The sequence below is a fragment of the Mustela nigripes genome, chromosome 6 (genome assembly GCF_022355385.1).
Source record: "Mustela nigripes isolate SB6536 chromosome 6, MUSNIG.SB6536, whole genome shotgun sequence".
Classification (NCBI taxonomy): Eukaryota; Metazoa; Chordata; class Mammalia; order Carnivora; family Mustelidae; genus Mustela; species Mustela nigripes.
The window spans coordinates 94,893,528-94,910,083 of record NC_081562.1 but is presented as its reverse complement, the minus strand read 5'-3'; the positions used below and the strand labels follow the sequence as shown (position 1 = coordinate 94,910,083).

General features: G+C 34.0%; 1 protein-coding gene across 4 annotated transcripts in view; it reads right to left on the bottom strand.

The window, feature by feature from the left end:
- Positions 1 to 5,952: 5,952 nt before the first annotated feature.
- SLC16A7 (solute carrier family 16 member 7) overlaps positions 5,953 to 16,556 on the bottom strand; it is a 173,381-nt gene continuing 162,777 nt past the window's right edge. For all 4 annotated transcript variants that reach the window (XM_059403589.1, XM_059403591.1, XM_059403590.1 and 1 more), the window contains 3 exons: positions 15,935 to 16,078; positions 12,078 to 12,893; positions 5,953 to 8,148 (listed from right to left, as the gene is read on the bottom strand). In XM_059403589.1, the coding sequence (XP_059259572.1) occupies positions 7,880 to 8,148; positions 12,078 to 12,893; positions 15,935 to 16,078 (1,229 nt within the window). In that variant the 3' untranslated portion in view covers positions 5,953 to 7,879. The remainder of the gene's footprint in view (positions 8,149 to 12,077; positions 12,894 to 15,934; positions 16,079 to 16,556) is intronic.

The window sequence follows — 16,556 nt, the reverse complement described above, 5'->3', positions numbered from 1 at the left end:
AATGTTTTCAAGAATTCCTCAGAAATATGGAAGTATTCATTCTAGGATATATTAATCAATATAGTAGTTTAAAATATTTGGAGGGAAGTGCTTTTTAGTAAGAAGCTTCAAATCAAATGTAAATATTAGCAAATACATGGAAATAATTTACTGTCCCATCTTCAACACAGGAATTTCTATACCTGACTCATATTTAAGTAATTTGTGATCTCATTTTTATCATATTACAAAGAAAGGGGCTTCTATTTTTTGATGCACTCACTGCAGCTACTGAGGCTTGAACCTGTCATACATACAAGATAAACTGAGTATATTTGGATATCGGTTTCCCTAAATCTAACCAAACACATCACTGACTACAAGGGTATCATGGGCCCTGTTCATGAAAGATTTTAGTGTGACACATCAGTTTATCAAAACTTTTATTAAAGTATGTTCTTAGGGTAAATATCCTTGATGAATTAAACAAACAAATATTGAATAGATTGTTTTTACACTTGTACAGAGCAAATTCCTAATAGCAACCATCTCCCCTTCACTAGGGATTTTTTATTTAGAAGTGCCTTTTTTTTCTGAAATAGACTAAAAAAGGAACCCCCCCCCCCACCAATCTACTAGATAAAATGGGGACAGAAGAAGATGGTATCATGAAGATAAGAGAAACTATATTTCTACAATTGCCAGACACCCGTTGTCAGGTTTTGTGTTAACGACATAACGTACATATGTACTACATAAATGTAGTACATAAAAAATACTACATAAATGTCCATTTAATAAAGAAAGAATTTTTGAGATAGGTCTTATCCTAATAATTTTATTTAACTTGTCCTCAGATTCTTAGATCAAGAAATATTGTTGGTGTGTCCTATTCAAAGTTATACAATGATGATAATTTCTTACATACAACTTAATAATTTAACAAACTTGCATTGTGTGTTCTGTGGTCTGGAATTAGATTTTTAGGAAACAAGTGAATGATGGTTCTAAAATAAAATAGGAACATAAAGAAAGGAGGAATTAATGGAATATTGACACACAGATTCTATAAACACATTAATGGTGAGTATTTTTAATGACTTATATATTGCTATAGCCATATATATTGTGCAAAATCAGTCATCCCACCAATTATTGGTGTCCAGTTTACTCAGAATTGTCTACTGTGGGAATCATTAAATACTCTTCAAATTAAATTTACAAATATGTTTTAGCAAAATATGACTCAGGAGAAATATACTTATTTTGGAAATAAAGGATTTATCAAGCAAGGGTAGAATAAGTGTTTCTGGGTGAATATGTATTCAGTCTACAAAACAGGATGGCTTATGTTGTGCAACTGAGGAAAAGGTGGGTCAGGAGTCCAAAGACTTGGGTTCTACTTCCTACCCTGCACTTACTAAAAGGATAGATACATGTTTAGGTAAAGCCCTGACCTATTCTGGTCTTATTCTGTAGAAGTGTATATATCTAACAAACTAATTTAAGGGGTTGAGAAGATGAAATGAATTTATTTTTGATACATAAATATATCAAAATAAAATACAATACAAATCAAAATACAATTATATCTAATGCTTAGAAAATAAACACTTCAAAGATTTATTTATGCATTGAGAGAGAGAGAGAAAACACGAGCAAGGGGAGGGGCAGGAGGAGAGGGAGAGAGAAACCCCAGCTGACTCCACGCTGAACGTGGAGCCCAACTCAGGGCTCAATCTCACGACCCTGAGATCATAACCTGAGCTGAAACCAAGAGTCGGTCACTCAACTGAGACACCCAGGTGCCCCCAAAATAAACACTTTAGTTCACGTCCTTTCTCACTAAATTCATAAATCTTCATACTTTAGTTACAAATAGAAAACATGTGGTAGAAAAATAAAGTCCTTTAAATAGTATATCCAAAATTCATACTCTAATGAACAAGCCCTATAAACTAGGTCTAACTTCAAAATCTTTCTTAGGTTGCATATGAAAGTAAAATAACAACAAACCCAGAATAAAAGGCTTGGAGAAATATGTTTCAAAATTCACCCTGAAATTCATGTAAGAATTCTGATCTTTTGTTCATCTGAACAGAACTTTTTATCAACTTACGCCTTGATAGAATATTGAGTAGCAGTGTTTTCATACAAAGCTTCTTTAGCTTATTTTTGCCATATTTGAATTTTAAACAAAAAAGCTCGAAAGAAAAAAAAAAAAGCTCATTTTGCTATGTGAAGAAATGTATTTGCTGAAAAGGTAAACAATTAATCACCTATTGAAATATTCCTGAATGCTAGTCACACTATTACCAATTACATGTGGAGACTGAAAAACATGGCGCTCACCACACACGGGAGCGTAACTATACCCGCCAAAGAAACAAGAGTTCTGTATTAAAAATGCCCAGAATTGATGAAAAATGTTGAAGAAGCTGGACTAGATATTATGAAAAATAATGGAAAGAAAATCCTTTTAAAAAATAATTATAAGAAGATAAGAAGGTAAGGTGGCTCAGGATTGGGATGGGAAAAATAATTCAGTCTAAAAAAATCCCCGTATGCTCAATATTAATACCAAAAATTCTGTTTGCAATATTACTTTTCCTCTTAACACAGAGACCTAAAAAGCATGATTCTCAGTACTATAACAATGCTTTCATGAACTGCACAGATGTGGAATAAAGCAAAGGAAAGGCAGTGTGGGGGAAGACTAACATAAACCAGATAGCAGGACCTTGGAGTTAAAAATTAAACAGTGTACAAACAACTGATACCAAAGAAAAGAAAATGAGAGCTACAAAAAATGATGTGAGCTCAGCAAATTGTTCGTTTTATCAACAATTATCTGATTTTGATTATATAAGCACTATAATTACTGATAATTGAGCCTCTCAGCTTTTAAGTGCAGGGAGACCGTGCACATGGATTTGTAAAAATCAAAACCTAAAAAACAAAGTGAGTTGAATAAAGATTCTAATTTCAATTTATATCTGAATAATTTTGATGCTGCTTGGTGCTGTGAAGTGTGGTGGTAAGGAATCAACTTGGTAAGATGCATCGGGGATCTCACTGCATTGAAAGAGTGTATAAGGTATGTAATGGCTCTGTGCTATCAAGGTAAGCTTTGTTTCTCAAAGCCATGAGGCCTTTTAAGAAGATTAGAAACATCCAAGACAGTTAGTGCCAAGGACAGGAAGACTGATTTTTTTCTAGATTCCTAAAAAATCGTAATCATTTATATATTTATCATGCACAAGGAAGACTCCTATTAACAATATGTCTTCTCTAAAAGCACCTTCCTTATCCAGGATACCTCAAGCCTCCAGTCACAGGAGTTCCCTCACTTGTGAAGAGGAGAGGTCATGGTCAAAAGTACAAACTGTTGATTCCAGGAAGACAGCCATTCCTACACATCACAACTGATTAAGACCAGATGCAGCACATGTGATTTTGTGAAAGATGCACTAGAAGTACAGTATCTAAAATAGTGCGGAGAACACGATTCTAAGGATGTCAAAAGTCTTAGAGGGAAAGGACAAAAGCAAGGACATTTGTTCTGACTATAGGACAAATGGTCAGAGGGGAAAATGGCAGTAACAGATGTTCCAGGAAACTTGAAAAATCAGTTAGGATGTAGTGGCAGTTACATTAAATGATGAAAATAAATACATACTCTGTAGGTGAACCAAATCATTCATATCTTATAATCTTTTTAAGTTTCTTTGGTAGCTTGGATGATCCTCTAAATGGGAATCTCTGTAACTCTAATATAATGTTTTGTGTGAAGTACTTTTTGAGTCATAATAAGTAGCAACCAATATGGGAATTACTTGTCCATAAAGAAAATAACATTTTTCTTCTAAATCCAACCTCAGGGAAAATATATTATCCCTGAGTTATATAAATATGTCATTATATTCGTGCAAAAAGTCGTATTAAAACAATTATGGCTATTATACAATCATTACCATTATTTGGTATAATTTGCATTGACTAGAAAAGCAGGCAACTTGAAATTATATACTCAGTTTATAGCAAACAGTCTCTAATGAACACTAAATAAATCAAGATACAAATTGCAGTTAAACCTAATTGGTTGGCTATATAGGGTTTAAATTTTTTGTATCTATATTTTAACTACCTTTGCTTCTATAGATTCTATTGAAGGCAGCATGCTAGTGAACACCCTAGGGGCTCTTTCTGCTTTTAGAGAAATCCGAGTTTTAGTTTTGTATCTGTCACATACTGCTTTTCACTTTGGGTAATTAGCTGAACTTAGTGTGTCTGATCTTTGTTTTGTTTCTCTCATCTGTTATATCAGGTCAATAGCTCTACTTATAATTTGGTTTGAATATTAAAAGGTATTATGTAGGTAAAATGTACATTTAAATATTAGTTCCCTTCTCACTTTATACCCTTTCTCCTTATTAAATGGAACCTAAAGATCATGATTTTTCATTTTGTTTTATTAAAAGTATGCAACATGATACATATGAGAGAACTTTTTTTAAAAAAGGTAGTTTAGATGGAAAATAATTTTCAATTAACTGATTAAGGATTTCTCTGCATTTTATAATATCAATATAAAAACTTACATTTAAATCATACATCTTTTTTCTGTATCCTCAATTGTCATGTGCAGCCAGAGGAGGAGTAAAAAAAAAAAAAAAAAAAAAAAAAATCTAGCTTTTTAAAGAGCACACTCAAATATATCAAACTTATTTTACTGGTTTTCTAGTGTCTAGAGGTGGGGCACGAGATAAGACATGAGATAAGGTGAAACTCATGTAAATGAGTGAAACTCATGTAAATCTACATTGAGAAAACACTGTCTTCCAACTTGAAGTACACCAGAACCTAACCCAGTGCCTCTTAAACGTGTGTTGACTGGACCCCCCCCAAAAAAGGATGAGGAAAGAGGGTAGGGATAGGTCAGGACAAGTCTATACCCAAAATTCTTAGTGAAGGAATATTTAAGGTTCAGTTGTGAAAAATATGGGCTGCTAGTTATCACAATAGAAAAATACTTAAAGCAGCTAGTGATTATGAATTATTTTAGTACCCTGGTTGATAACCTCCCTTCTTAACAATTCCCCCGTGGGGTAATGGGACTAAAATGAATTTTATTGGTGTACTCTGATTTCGTTTCATGACATCTTGAACATCTAAAACCTGTCACTCCTAGGGAAAGAAATAATGGTCTACACGGATCACTGCAGACTCAGAGGCCAACTATATTGCTTCCTCTAGACTGTGTGAATGTTTAGGGTTGATATTCTCTTCTTGGTCTCTGAAAGATTCTCTTAAAGCAACAAATAAACTCCCGAGTCCAAGGGAGTGGAGAAAGTGAACGACTAGATAATTATTTTACTCTGAAATAATTCCCAATCCTGTACATGAGTCTATGTCACTGTTTCAAGTGTGTTCTAAATTAATTTTCAACATAATTGTGAGAATGAGCATGTGTGCGTATTTGTAACTTTGTGTAGAGCTGTTGCTGGGCATGGCTTTGAATTATTATGTGCTTTGAATGTGCAATTTTACTTCCCTTTCTTTTTCAACAATATACAGTGTTAGAAATGAAAAGTTAATGAAGATGACCGAAACCAACAGAACAGATAAGAATCAGTTTTCACCTGACATAAACCTCATCAATACATAAAAGAACCTTCTTCCATGGAGGAAGGCACAAAAGGACTAAAGCCTTGGGCCCAAATCCCACTATCATTACTTTGATGTTTATTTCCCCCGGGATCTGATATGTATATTAATCTAAATACATATTCTCAGAGAATTGAAGGCATTTCTTGGGAAATGTTTTAAGATTGGGGAGCTACTACAGAATTTATAATGTTGCGTTTCTTATGATGAGTCAGAGTTCTATACAAAAGCACTTAATAAAATGAAAGCAGCTCATTCAAGACTCAAGATTGGGGAAAACTGAAATTAAAAACAGCCATACACTGCCCCATTTTGCCTGATTTATTTACCTATGGTATTGGCACAAGTTGCTTTATTTAATATTTAAAAAAATACAAATTCCTCTTCATCTGCAAACAAATGAATGCTAAATGAAATATAGGACTTTATATAGCTTCCTAAATATGAGCCACATGCTTAGCCAGTGCATAAATTTTACAAATCAAATCCTTAATGTTAATTATCACAAAAGCTTGGTGTCCAGGTGTAATCTTATAGGAAATAAGATACCATCTGCCTCCACTGCAATTAAAAAAAAAAAATGAACAGCAAATTCCTTTTGACATCTTAAAAGTAACATCACTTCAATAATCAAGCACTAAATGTTTTTCATTAATCATACTCTTAATTTAAACTTCAGATTTACTGATGTAAATACTTAATGACTTTAGCCCTAAGGCACAAATTCTTTCTTGTTTAAAAGTACTGTATTACTCTCAATGGTATTTATAGTTCTCAGTGCACAGTAACTATCATACGCCTGAACATTCAAGGGTGATTCAGATTCTCTGAAGTTTTAGCATCGTTACAAAAATGAGAAACTGCTAAATTACACCGGCTGGCAACGGGCAATGTTGCAGGCCCCTTGCTATCCTGTGATAAACTTCACAAATGTGTATACGGAGTCATGAGCGGCCTCCAGTTCTAGAAACCTTTTCTCACAGTCTCCCAGTTATATTTCCAGGCGGTAGGAAGTCTCATCAGGAGGGGGTGGGATTTCGAAGTGAGGCCATTCCTTATAGCCTGAGGAATTTCAGGGGCGGAGTGAGAAATGACAGAACTGGGAGTCCTCAGTATAAGCACCTCTCACTCTCAGTCAGCTTTGCTCAGATCATTCCTAACAGTAATCCTCTGATCACGGTTACGTGTTGGGAAAAATTAGAATTTGGCCTATTTGTCAGCCTATCGACCAGGATTCTGGTATATTCCATTTTGAAGTCTCAGTCTGACAGTGAGTGTAGACTGAGTTCTGATTAAAAAAAAATCCCTGGTTATTACTTTCTGGATTTGTAACTAAATCCTTTTAAAATCAATGAACATAGCTCATTGCGAGCAGTCACTTAGGCTTTTAATTTGATTTACATATGAAGTAAGAATTCTGAAAATTATTTGAGAGTTCCATTCTCTAGCACCAGGTACTAATGACCATCCTCAAAGAAATCACGTGCATGGATTAATCAAACCTAACAGTGCTCAGAAATAATGGTTTAAAATGAACTTCTTTTTTTCAAATTTATTTTATACATGGAAATTTTTTTTCACGCAGTTAGTTGCATTTTCAAATTAAGATCGTTCTCATTTTCACTGATGTTCTTATCTTTAAAATTCACATTGTAAAGTAGTGTGCAGATATAACAGATTTCTTCATTCTCAGTGGATTTATTTTTAAAGTTAAAAAAAGTGATAATATTTTTTTTGAACCTACTTGTCTTGTTCATTGGATACTCTGCACATGTGTAAATATAGGTCAGTGTGTGTGTGTGCGTGCACATGCACACTAGAAGAAAATTTATTTTCCTTCAATTCCATTCAACACTAAAAAATTAAATTTGGACAGGGTATTCTTATTAGATTAAACACACGCCTTCTAAGTACTTGAACCAGGGCTTTGGGATTCAGATCTCTATAACCAAGACTAGAAGTCACTGGAAGACTTTAAAATTATTTTAATCATGACAATCAGAGTCATGTATGGAAATAAACCCACTGCATGGATTCCTTCTAAGCAAAATCTCAAAATTGAACTATCCAAACAAGTGTTAAAAAACAAACCTATAAAACCCTGCCATCGAGGAAAATCTCATCTCCATCCTTCATTATGACTCCTCATTTCAAGTAAAAACATTCCCAATTTTTGAAAAAAAAAATGCTCCTAAGAAAGTCATAAACACTGAAATCAGAGATGTGATTCTTGTTAAATATTAGTTTCTCTTTCGGAGGAATTATTCTCTGTTCTTGTACTTTTGACATCAACATCATGGTGTTTAGATTTGTTCAAGGGTTCAGACTCTCTGGACTCGGGTGTATGCAGTTTCTTGTTCCTTTCTTCTTCCTTCTTTTCCTTTGCAAGCAATCTGTAGTTTATGGCGTTGCCGATGAGCAGCCACACACTTGAGAGGAACACAATAGCGCCACAGGCTATATACATGTATTTATACTGTCCAGTTTGATCCACCAATTTACCTAACAGACAGAAAACATCTTTTAAGACAGCATAATAAAACAGCTGTAAAATGATAACATTTTCCAGTAAATTCTTCCACAAAGTATGTACCCATTTCTTATTGAGGTTAATATTGCATGAGCTTTTAACAAAAGCTATTCTAGATTAGGAATTCTACCTATGCATTAAAAAAGACATATATGTACACATAGCATTATATTACCAGTATATTAAATTTAAGGAAGATTATCCCCCTCAATAAAAATGTACAACCAAGACAAAATAGGTATATGTCTGTTTGCATGTATATTCATAAATACATGTATGTGTGAGGCATGTTTTTTGTATCTGTGTGTCTAAAATAGATATATCTATCTGTTAACTTTTATACATGGAGACTGCTTCATCCTTCCCACGCTTCTTTTCAATACAAAGGAAAAATTCACATTTTTTAGGAAAGACCCAAAGGCTTTTTTAAAGGTTCTTGACATGACATAATATTTACTCCATGCTTTTTCTATGCCCACCACTAGGCTAAACACTTTTTTTTTTTTTTTTTTAAGATTTTTTATTTGTTTATTTGAGAAAGAGAGCAAGAGAGAGAGCATGGAGGTGTGGGGGAAAGGGAGGAGGGAGAGGAAGAGGCAGATTCCCTGCCTAGCAGAAGCCTTACGTGGGACTCAATCCTAGGACCCTGGGATTCTGACCTGAGCTGAAGGCAGAGGCTTAACGACTGAGCCATCCAGGCCCCTTTAGGCTAAACACTTTTAAATGAGGTTATAGCTCATTTAATTCTTACAAGATCACTATGAAATAATTTCATTATGGTTACATAGCCAGTGAGTGGCAGAATCTGGAATCCAACCAAGGTCTGTCTGAAACCCAGATTCTTAACTATTCTGCAAAAGAGCTTTACCATACATACCTCTTGGTTAAGAGTCATATCATAACTTTTTGAGCTAATCACAATTTTTAGTTTATATGAATCTAAATTATTAAGGCCAGACAAATCAGGAAGAAAGTATTTATTACATTTGATTATTAAGAACATTTAAAAACTAGCCTGATACCCTATGACCTGAAGAATTATTGATCTCCCCACCCCCCAAGAGAGAGAGTGAGAGCCAGCACGGGCGGGGGGACAAACGGAGGGAGAGGGAGAGGGAGAGAGGGAATCTTAAGCAGACGCTTCACCGAGCACAGAGCCTGATATGGTGCTTGATCTCACAACCTGAGATCATGACCTGAGCCGAAACCAATCATTGAACACTCAACCAACTGAGCCAGCCAGGCACCCAGGTTTACTGACTTTTAAAAATACTTCAGTTTATACTTAATTTTGCTTCTTGCTTATGCAGGTACCTAATTCTTAACAATGATAGTATAGGCAAGTCCATATTATTTATTATATGCATATTCTAGGTGATTTTGATATAGGCCTGATTCTTTAATCAGAATCTCATTTATTCTGGCTAGAATATAAGTTAGTGGCTCAGTATTAAATTTAGCTACTTGTGAAACTTCCTATTTGAACAAAGTTCTCTGTTTTGATCAGTTCAATGGTGGAATAGGTTTGAGTGTGCCATATATACATAAACATAAAATGAGTAATTTAAATTTCCATTCTAGTTTTAGTCAATTGTTTTTATTCATACGATGATTGTTATACTCCTAAATACATAAACATTAGGTCTGTGGCCCCATCAGAGATAGTATCACTGTGGGCTGCCGTATCAACATACTTTCTAAATGTCTGGGGAATTTATTTTAGCATCACCAAGAAACCAGACACGTTTATAGAACTAAAGCTTCAGTTATTGTGAGTGCAGCAGTGGAAGTTTGAGCTGAAAACAATAAAACTAAAAATCATACCCTATCTTCCACTCTGGCTTTACAAACAAGAGTAGCAGCAACAGCAGCAACGGTGTGAGAAGTAATGACAATGATAGTCATTCATTCAAATGTATTTATGGAGTGCCTACCATGCGCCAGACTGTTCTATCAGTGATCAAAGGCTACAGAGAAGAAGCCAGTCCAAAAGTCAAGGAGGATCAGGGATACCAGAAGACAGAAACAGGATGAAAAAAAAAATGAATTTATTATGGCTATGGCCTGAGAACTTCAAAAAGGAGCCCCAAATGGATTCTTGCCATTGCCAGCACTTGTGTAATGGTTTGGCGGTATTAACACAAGAAGCACTCAAGATCACTGAAACTGATATAAATGTTACTAATACAGGTTCTCAGCGCAGGTAGGAACATTCAAATCAGATACCTTCATTTTCATTCTTAGAGCCTACCCACTATGCCTGTTGACCTGACTTAATTTTTTTTTACTCTCACCACGGCTGGTGAAATACAATATTCTCTCTTGATACTAAAAATTTCGCCGCTAATTAATAGGCTTCTAAAACCCATTTAGTAAACTAATTCTGTAGGCAAAGACAGGTCAATTATAGTTGTCATATGCAACAAAATCAATTAGCTGATAAACAAGACTAACTTTCATTCCTTCTGAAAATCGGTTTGGTGCCATAGTACAGCCAATATTAAAAGATATACCACCCAAAACCTCTGTGCTAGATATAAGTCAACAGCACTCATGGATGGAAAAATTCAGTAGCCACTCACATTTTAAGATCTGAAATATTTTCAGTGATGCCTATGAGTGGCAAGAATGCCACTAGTTCTTGGCCAAGTGAAAAAGCAAGGCAAAAGTTCAATGATACCTAAAGATCAACAAATTAAATACAAGTTTTCCCAATTCAAAATTATTTCTTGATGTATGGAATTACTGAATCACTATAATGTTCACCTTAAATGAATATAACACTGTCTGTTAACTATACTGGAATTTTTAAAAATGATACCTTGATGTCATGTAGGAAAGCAGTTTAAAAACTGGAAATATTTACATTTAACCTGGCAGTTAATATGACCACTAGGGGTCAGGCCAAGAGCCTAAGAGAATACCTAAGTTTAGTATTAACCAAAACAATGTACTGGAAAATAATGTTTTTTTTATTTAAATGTTTTAATGTTTAATGTTTTAATTTAAATTAATATAAATTAATTTAATTTAATTTATAGCATTAAAGTCTAAGACTGAACAAAGTCTTAGCTTCAAAAATGCACTTATACATTTAGCACAGATACTTTTCATAGGCATCACTGAAAATATTTCAGATCTTAAAACCTATAGGTACCCACTATAATTTTATATATATGTTATATAATATACTATTTATAGAATATATTTTTTATAAAATAATATATAAATATATAATTTTTATATTATAATATCTCAGATCTTAAAATCTATAGGTAACCACTATAATTTATAAATGTGGAATGTATCTGTTCAAAATGAATTTCTTTTTCATACTGCATTTCACATACATATATATGAGTATATATGTACATATATATGGATATATATATATATATTTCTGTCGGCAATATTATAAAAGTATGCTATGCTTAGGCATGTAAGATATTAATATAACCAATGTATGTACTCCAATTAAAAAATAGATCCTGACCTTTAGTAGCATTATTTTACACTTTTGACTCATTTTAATATAAGCAGAAGAGAAATTTGTTAGTCAATGACAGAATGAAGAAAAAGTGGAATTTTATTATTATGACACAATTTTATAAGCACAAAACAATGGCTATGGGTAAAAATATGCAAATTATGTTACTAAATATCAGTATAATTTAACTTCTTAAGTTCACAGGTCCTGGCTCTGAAGCAAATTGAGGTCTAAGATCATCCATTTATGAAATTTAAAAATACATATATAATAACACCTAAAATTAACACACCCACAGTCTTTCAGGCTATTACTAGTTATTATTACAAGCCCCATCATACACTACAAAGAATGCCCTGGTTAGTTGATATTCATTTTATGCTTTTTGCTTTTCTGGATGAGAATCATTCTTACCAGCAAGAGGAGGACCAAGGAGAACGGGGCAACACTCCACCACTGTGACAAGTCCTACAGCGCTGGAAAACCTTTGAGGGCCAACCAGGTCCATGAGAGTTTCAAAGAGGACGCTGCTAACACTCCCAAATCCAAGACCAAAAAATATAGCATATATCACCAGACTGGTGTAGTCCTCTGCCAGTGGGCACAAGAGATGGCACACTCCAGTGAACATGATTGCAAAACTGAAGAAATACTGGATTCGGGGGCGGATAAGTTTAGAGTTTGCAATAAGTCCTCCAGCAGGTCTAGCAAACATATCAACAAAAGCCATAATAGACAGCAGGAAAGCGGCAGAATACTCATCAATTCCTTGGTCTTTAGCATATGGAGCCAAGAATATAATGGGGGCAAAAAATCCTAGAAACATAATGACATTTCCAGATAAGTATATCAGAAATCCCCTATGCTTAAAAAGGGAGAAATCTAAATACGTATTGACTATCTCCCACGCTGATTTCTTCCTGTGGCTCCTCACACCCGAGTCATCCACTCCTATGCCAATGTTATTTTTAGACTGATTGGCAACTTGTTTGGGTTCAACGGGTCTCATGAGGGACCCGGCCACACAGGCATTCAACAGTATACCCCCCAAAATCAAGAAGCTTCCTTTCCAGCCAAAAGTATTGAAAAGGTACTGATTGAAAGGAGCCAACGTGCTTAAGAAAACAGGACTTCCTGCCATGGCGAGGCCATTAGCCATGGGCCGTTTCTTATAGAAGTATTTGCCAATGATTGTTAGGGCGGGTTGCAGGTTGAAGGCTAGACCTAAACCTAAAGAGAACAGAACAAAAGGAAGAAAAACACAAATATATTATGTCACTCACAAAAGGAATTACTCCTTAAAATGTACATTCAAGGGGGAAGGCAGAACTAAAAGTGCAAAAGTGGGTAGTAATTTTTGATAACTATAAATATCATGGAATTGTGCATAAACAAAGAGGTTCCCACAACTGGACACCTAATACCTATGACAGCTTCATAGTCCTTTCATGTGAAAGCAGAAAAATAAAACCAAGGACATCTACTGATATTTCCATAATTACAGAATAGGTTGAAATTAGGATGAAATGATTAGTTCTTAATTACAATCACTTAATACCACAGATAAATTAATCCTCTTTATGTACATAAACATATATATTTATATGCATTATATTTATACCACATATATAGAATAGATTTCTTCCTGTGGCAAGAGTACATTTAAAATGTGAACACTGTTTTTTTAAGAGTGGAACAGAGTGAACAGATTAAAAAGGTTGTCATTTATGAAAATCTTAGGTCTCTCCACAGGTATTTCTTTCAGAACTATGCAAATAATAAACAAGAGTAATAAATTAATGCCATTAATGTCATGTTCTACATCTTTCATGTCCCATATTTCATGAATATAGATGCACATGTGTACTGACTGAAAAATAAAATTTTTGCTTTAAACCTTTTATTTCAGGGATTAAAACTAATTCTTTATATGATTCAAAGGTCCCTACTATTCCTACAGATTCCAAGGGAATCCCTTGGCAGTGCTGAATGTCACCTATGAGAGAGGAATTATTTCTTATAGCTTACCAAAGTATTATTTAGCAATAGTGATGATTACGTTTGTTTAAAAAGCATGTAAAATTGATTTAGATAAGGTATCTCTCTTTTCCTCTTAGACTAGGCATTATTCTGTCTTAGTTTAGGGGTTACAGAAGTAAGAATTCTGCAATTTATGTAATGTATTTATGTAAATTGAGAGTACTGCAAAGTGGTTAACTCCTTAGACTCAGGGACAACTCAGTTCTCAGTACAAATACTTATTGCAAACCTTTGATACATATATTTTTTATGAGTAGGAGGGTCCCTAAAAGCTAACAAAAAGTAAACAAGAGCTTTGGAGAGTAACAGGGCAGTATGCTCTCTGATGCTATCACAGCCCATACCTGTGAGATACGCAGCATAAGTGTAATTTATAAATAAGAAAACTGCCAGCCAGCCAGCCTATGGTCAGTGGCTTGTAAATGGAAGAACCCAAAATAAAACGCAGGAATTTTGTTTCGAAGTTCAAATTTCTTTACCTAATGCCACCCTTCCCCAACCCCTCATCCCATTCGGTCACCTAGAATTTTGCCTTCGGGTATTAATCCAATTTCTCCTTAGGAGATGGTGGCCATCTATTTCCTATTCTGGCATGGTGAAATGAACATGAGATTTGAAATCCAAAGATCTGACGCTGCTTCCGCTATCTTCCTATGTACAGTGTTGGACATAACACCTAGACTTCCTGGGTTCTAATCCCCTCAACAAGAACAAAGAGGGTTTTGCCAAAGTCAGGTAAGTTCTAGGACTGCAAGAGGTTATATAATGACATATGATGATAATTATATGCAAGTATTTATTTAAAAGTAACAAAGTTCTGATACTCTGTAAAGCACTATGCATTCATTTTTTAGATGAATCATTCCAATGACTCCCAAAGGAAAGAGATTATAATTTTCCTCATTTTAAAAACAAGGACACTGACATCATAAAGAGGCTAATTTGCCCATGATCAGTTAATATGTGCTAAATTGGGTTTAAAAATTAGACTATTTTGTATTGGCTGATAATGCCTTAAGATAAACCTCTCATAGTGATTCTAGAAGCACCAAACCCTTCAAGACTCAAGAACTGAAGTTAGAATAATATATAATGTTGTTGAAATTTGTGGTAGAGTAATAACAAAATCACATTTCCATACTACATCACTTGTGGGCCCAGCCTGACTCCTGTGGTCAAGTGTAATATATAGTATTTCTGTACAAAGAAAGGACATTCTCTGAACTATAAAAATTCTTAGGAAATTCTCATTTATAATGTCAAAAGGTGTTTTACCACATCAAAAAGGAAGACAGTTGTGGAAAGGTTGTAAAGAGAAAGATTTTAACATCACTATTAATTACTATAGGCTTTAATACATTTTATTTTTTTCATCAAATGATATAAAAGTGCAAGGTTAGACTGATCTAAAATTACTTTAAAAAGAGAATATATTTACCGTTTTTCTGGGAGCATAAGGAAAAGATTCAGTTTCCTTATATATTAAAATCTAATTTTTCTTAAGACTTTGAGTGTAGGTTTATTTAAAGAAGTTTACTGTTGAGACTAATAAAAACAGTTTTTTCCAAATGTACGTATTTAGGTCAGTTTGAGTCAACAGACATTACGCATGAGGAACAACTGTAATAGAACGACAGTATGACATTTAAAAACATGTGTTTAGTGGCAAATGTGCCTTACAGAGCCTTTAAACAATTAGAATCTTTTGTAAGGAAAAGAAGGGGCACCAATATAGAGCCCTACCACTAACCAGAACACAAACAAAAAGAATTCTATTGTTAGAGCCAAGTCAATGCATGCAGAAAATATCTTTTGGCATCCTTTTTAACCTATAATGAATGATAAGTCAGATACTCTAAATAGTAATAAGTAATGAAAAACAACTTTAAAAAAAATGAAGCTTTTTATATGCCAGGAAGTCTGTGTCCCAGAATACCATCTTAACTGGCTGATGAATAAAAGTGAAATGGTAAAATTAAATCAAAACTGTTTTCTTTTTGGCATTGATATCATAGCACCTAACTTTTTTCCATTTCTTGAAATAAGTTTGATTGGCCATTCCAAGTTCGTATTTCAGTGTACTAGATGAATATACTTTAAAATAGCATCTGATATCAAAAGTAAAGTCAAAGAAAACAATATGAATGTTCTGTTGTTTATGTTTCTTATAGACCTTTGCGAACAATGAAAGTGTTAAGAAGAGAATAAGCAGAAAACAAAACTTGACTTACCACAAATGAATCCAGTAGTGAGGTAAAGCCCTATTACGCTGGTACTAAAAGAGGCTGTGACCATTCCCAAACAGCATAATAAACCTCCTACCATCACCACTGGTCGGCTACCATATTTATTCACCAGAACACTACTTATGGGACCTGTGGTAGAGAGGAAATTAAGAAACGTTCAGTTGCTGGGTCATTTACTTATTTATTTTTAACAGCTGTTAATTTTGAAAGCACATTTTAATGATAAAAGAAAAATATTAGTCCACATAGAATATAATGAAGACTTTTCAATACTTCCTAATCACTCTGACTGGTTATCTTTAACCATATATATGACAATATATAAAATAATAAATCAGAAGTGTTTAACATATAGTTTATGACCATAATCATTTGACTTTTGATGGAAAAGATTTTCAACAGGACTTGGCTACACTATCAAAATACTTAATAAGTGTAGGCAAATTTATGTAACAATAATCTAGAGATTATAAAAATGACTTGTCTGTGTTATAATTTTATTTTCTAGAATAATACATGAGCACACCCAGAGATCCTCCTAATTAGAGCTTAAATAGTTTTTTTTTCATTATACCACAGTATGACTTTTCTCTAATACCATATTTCC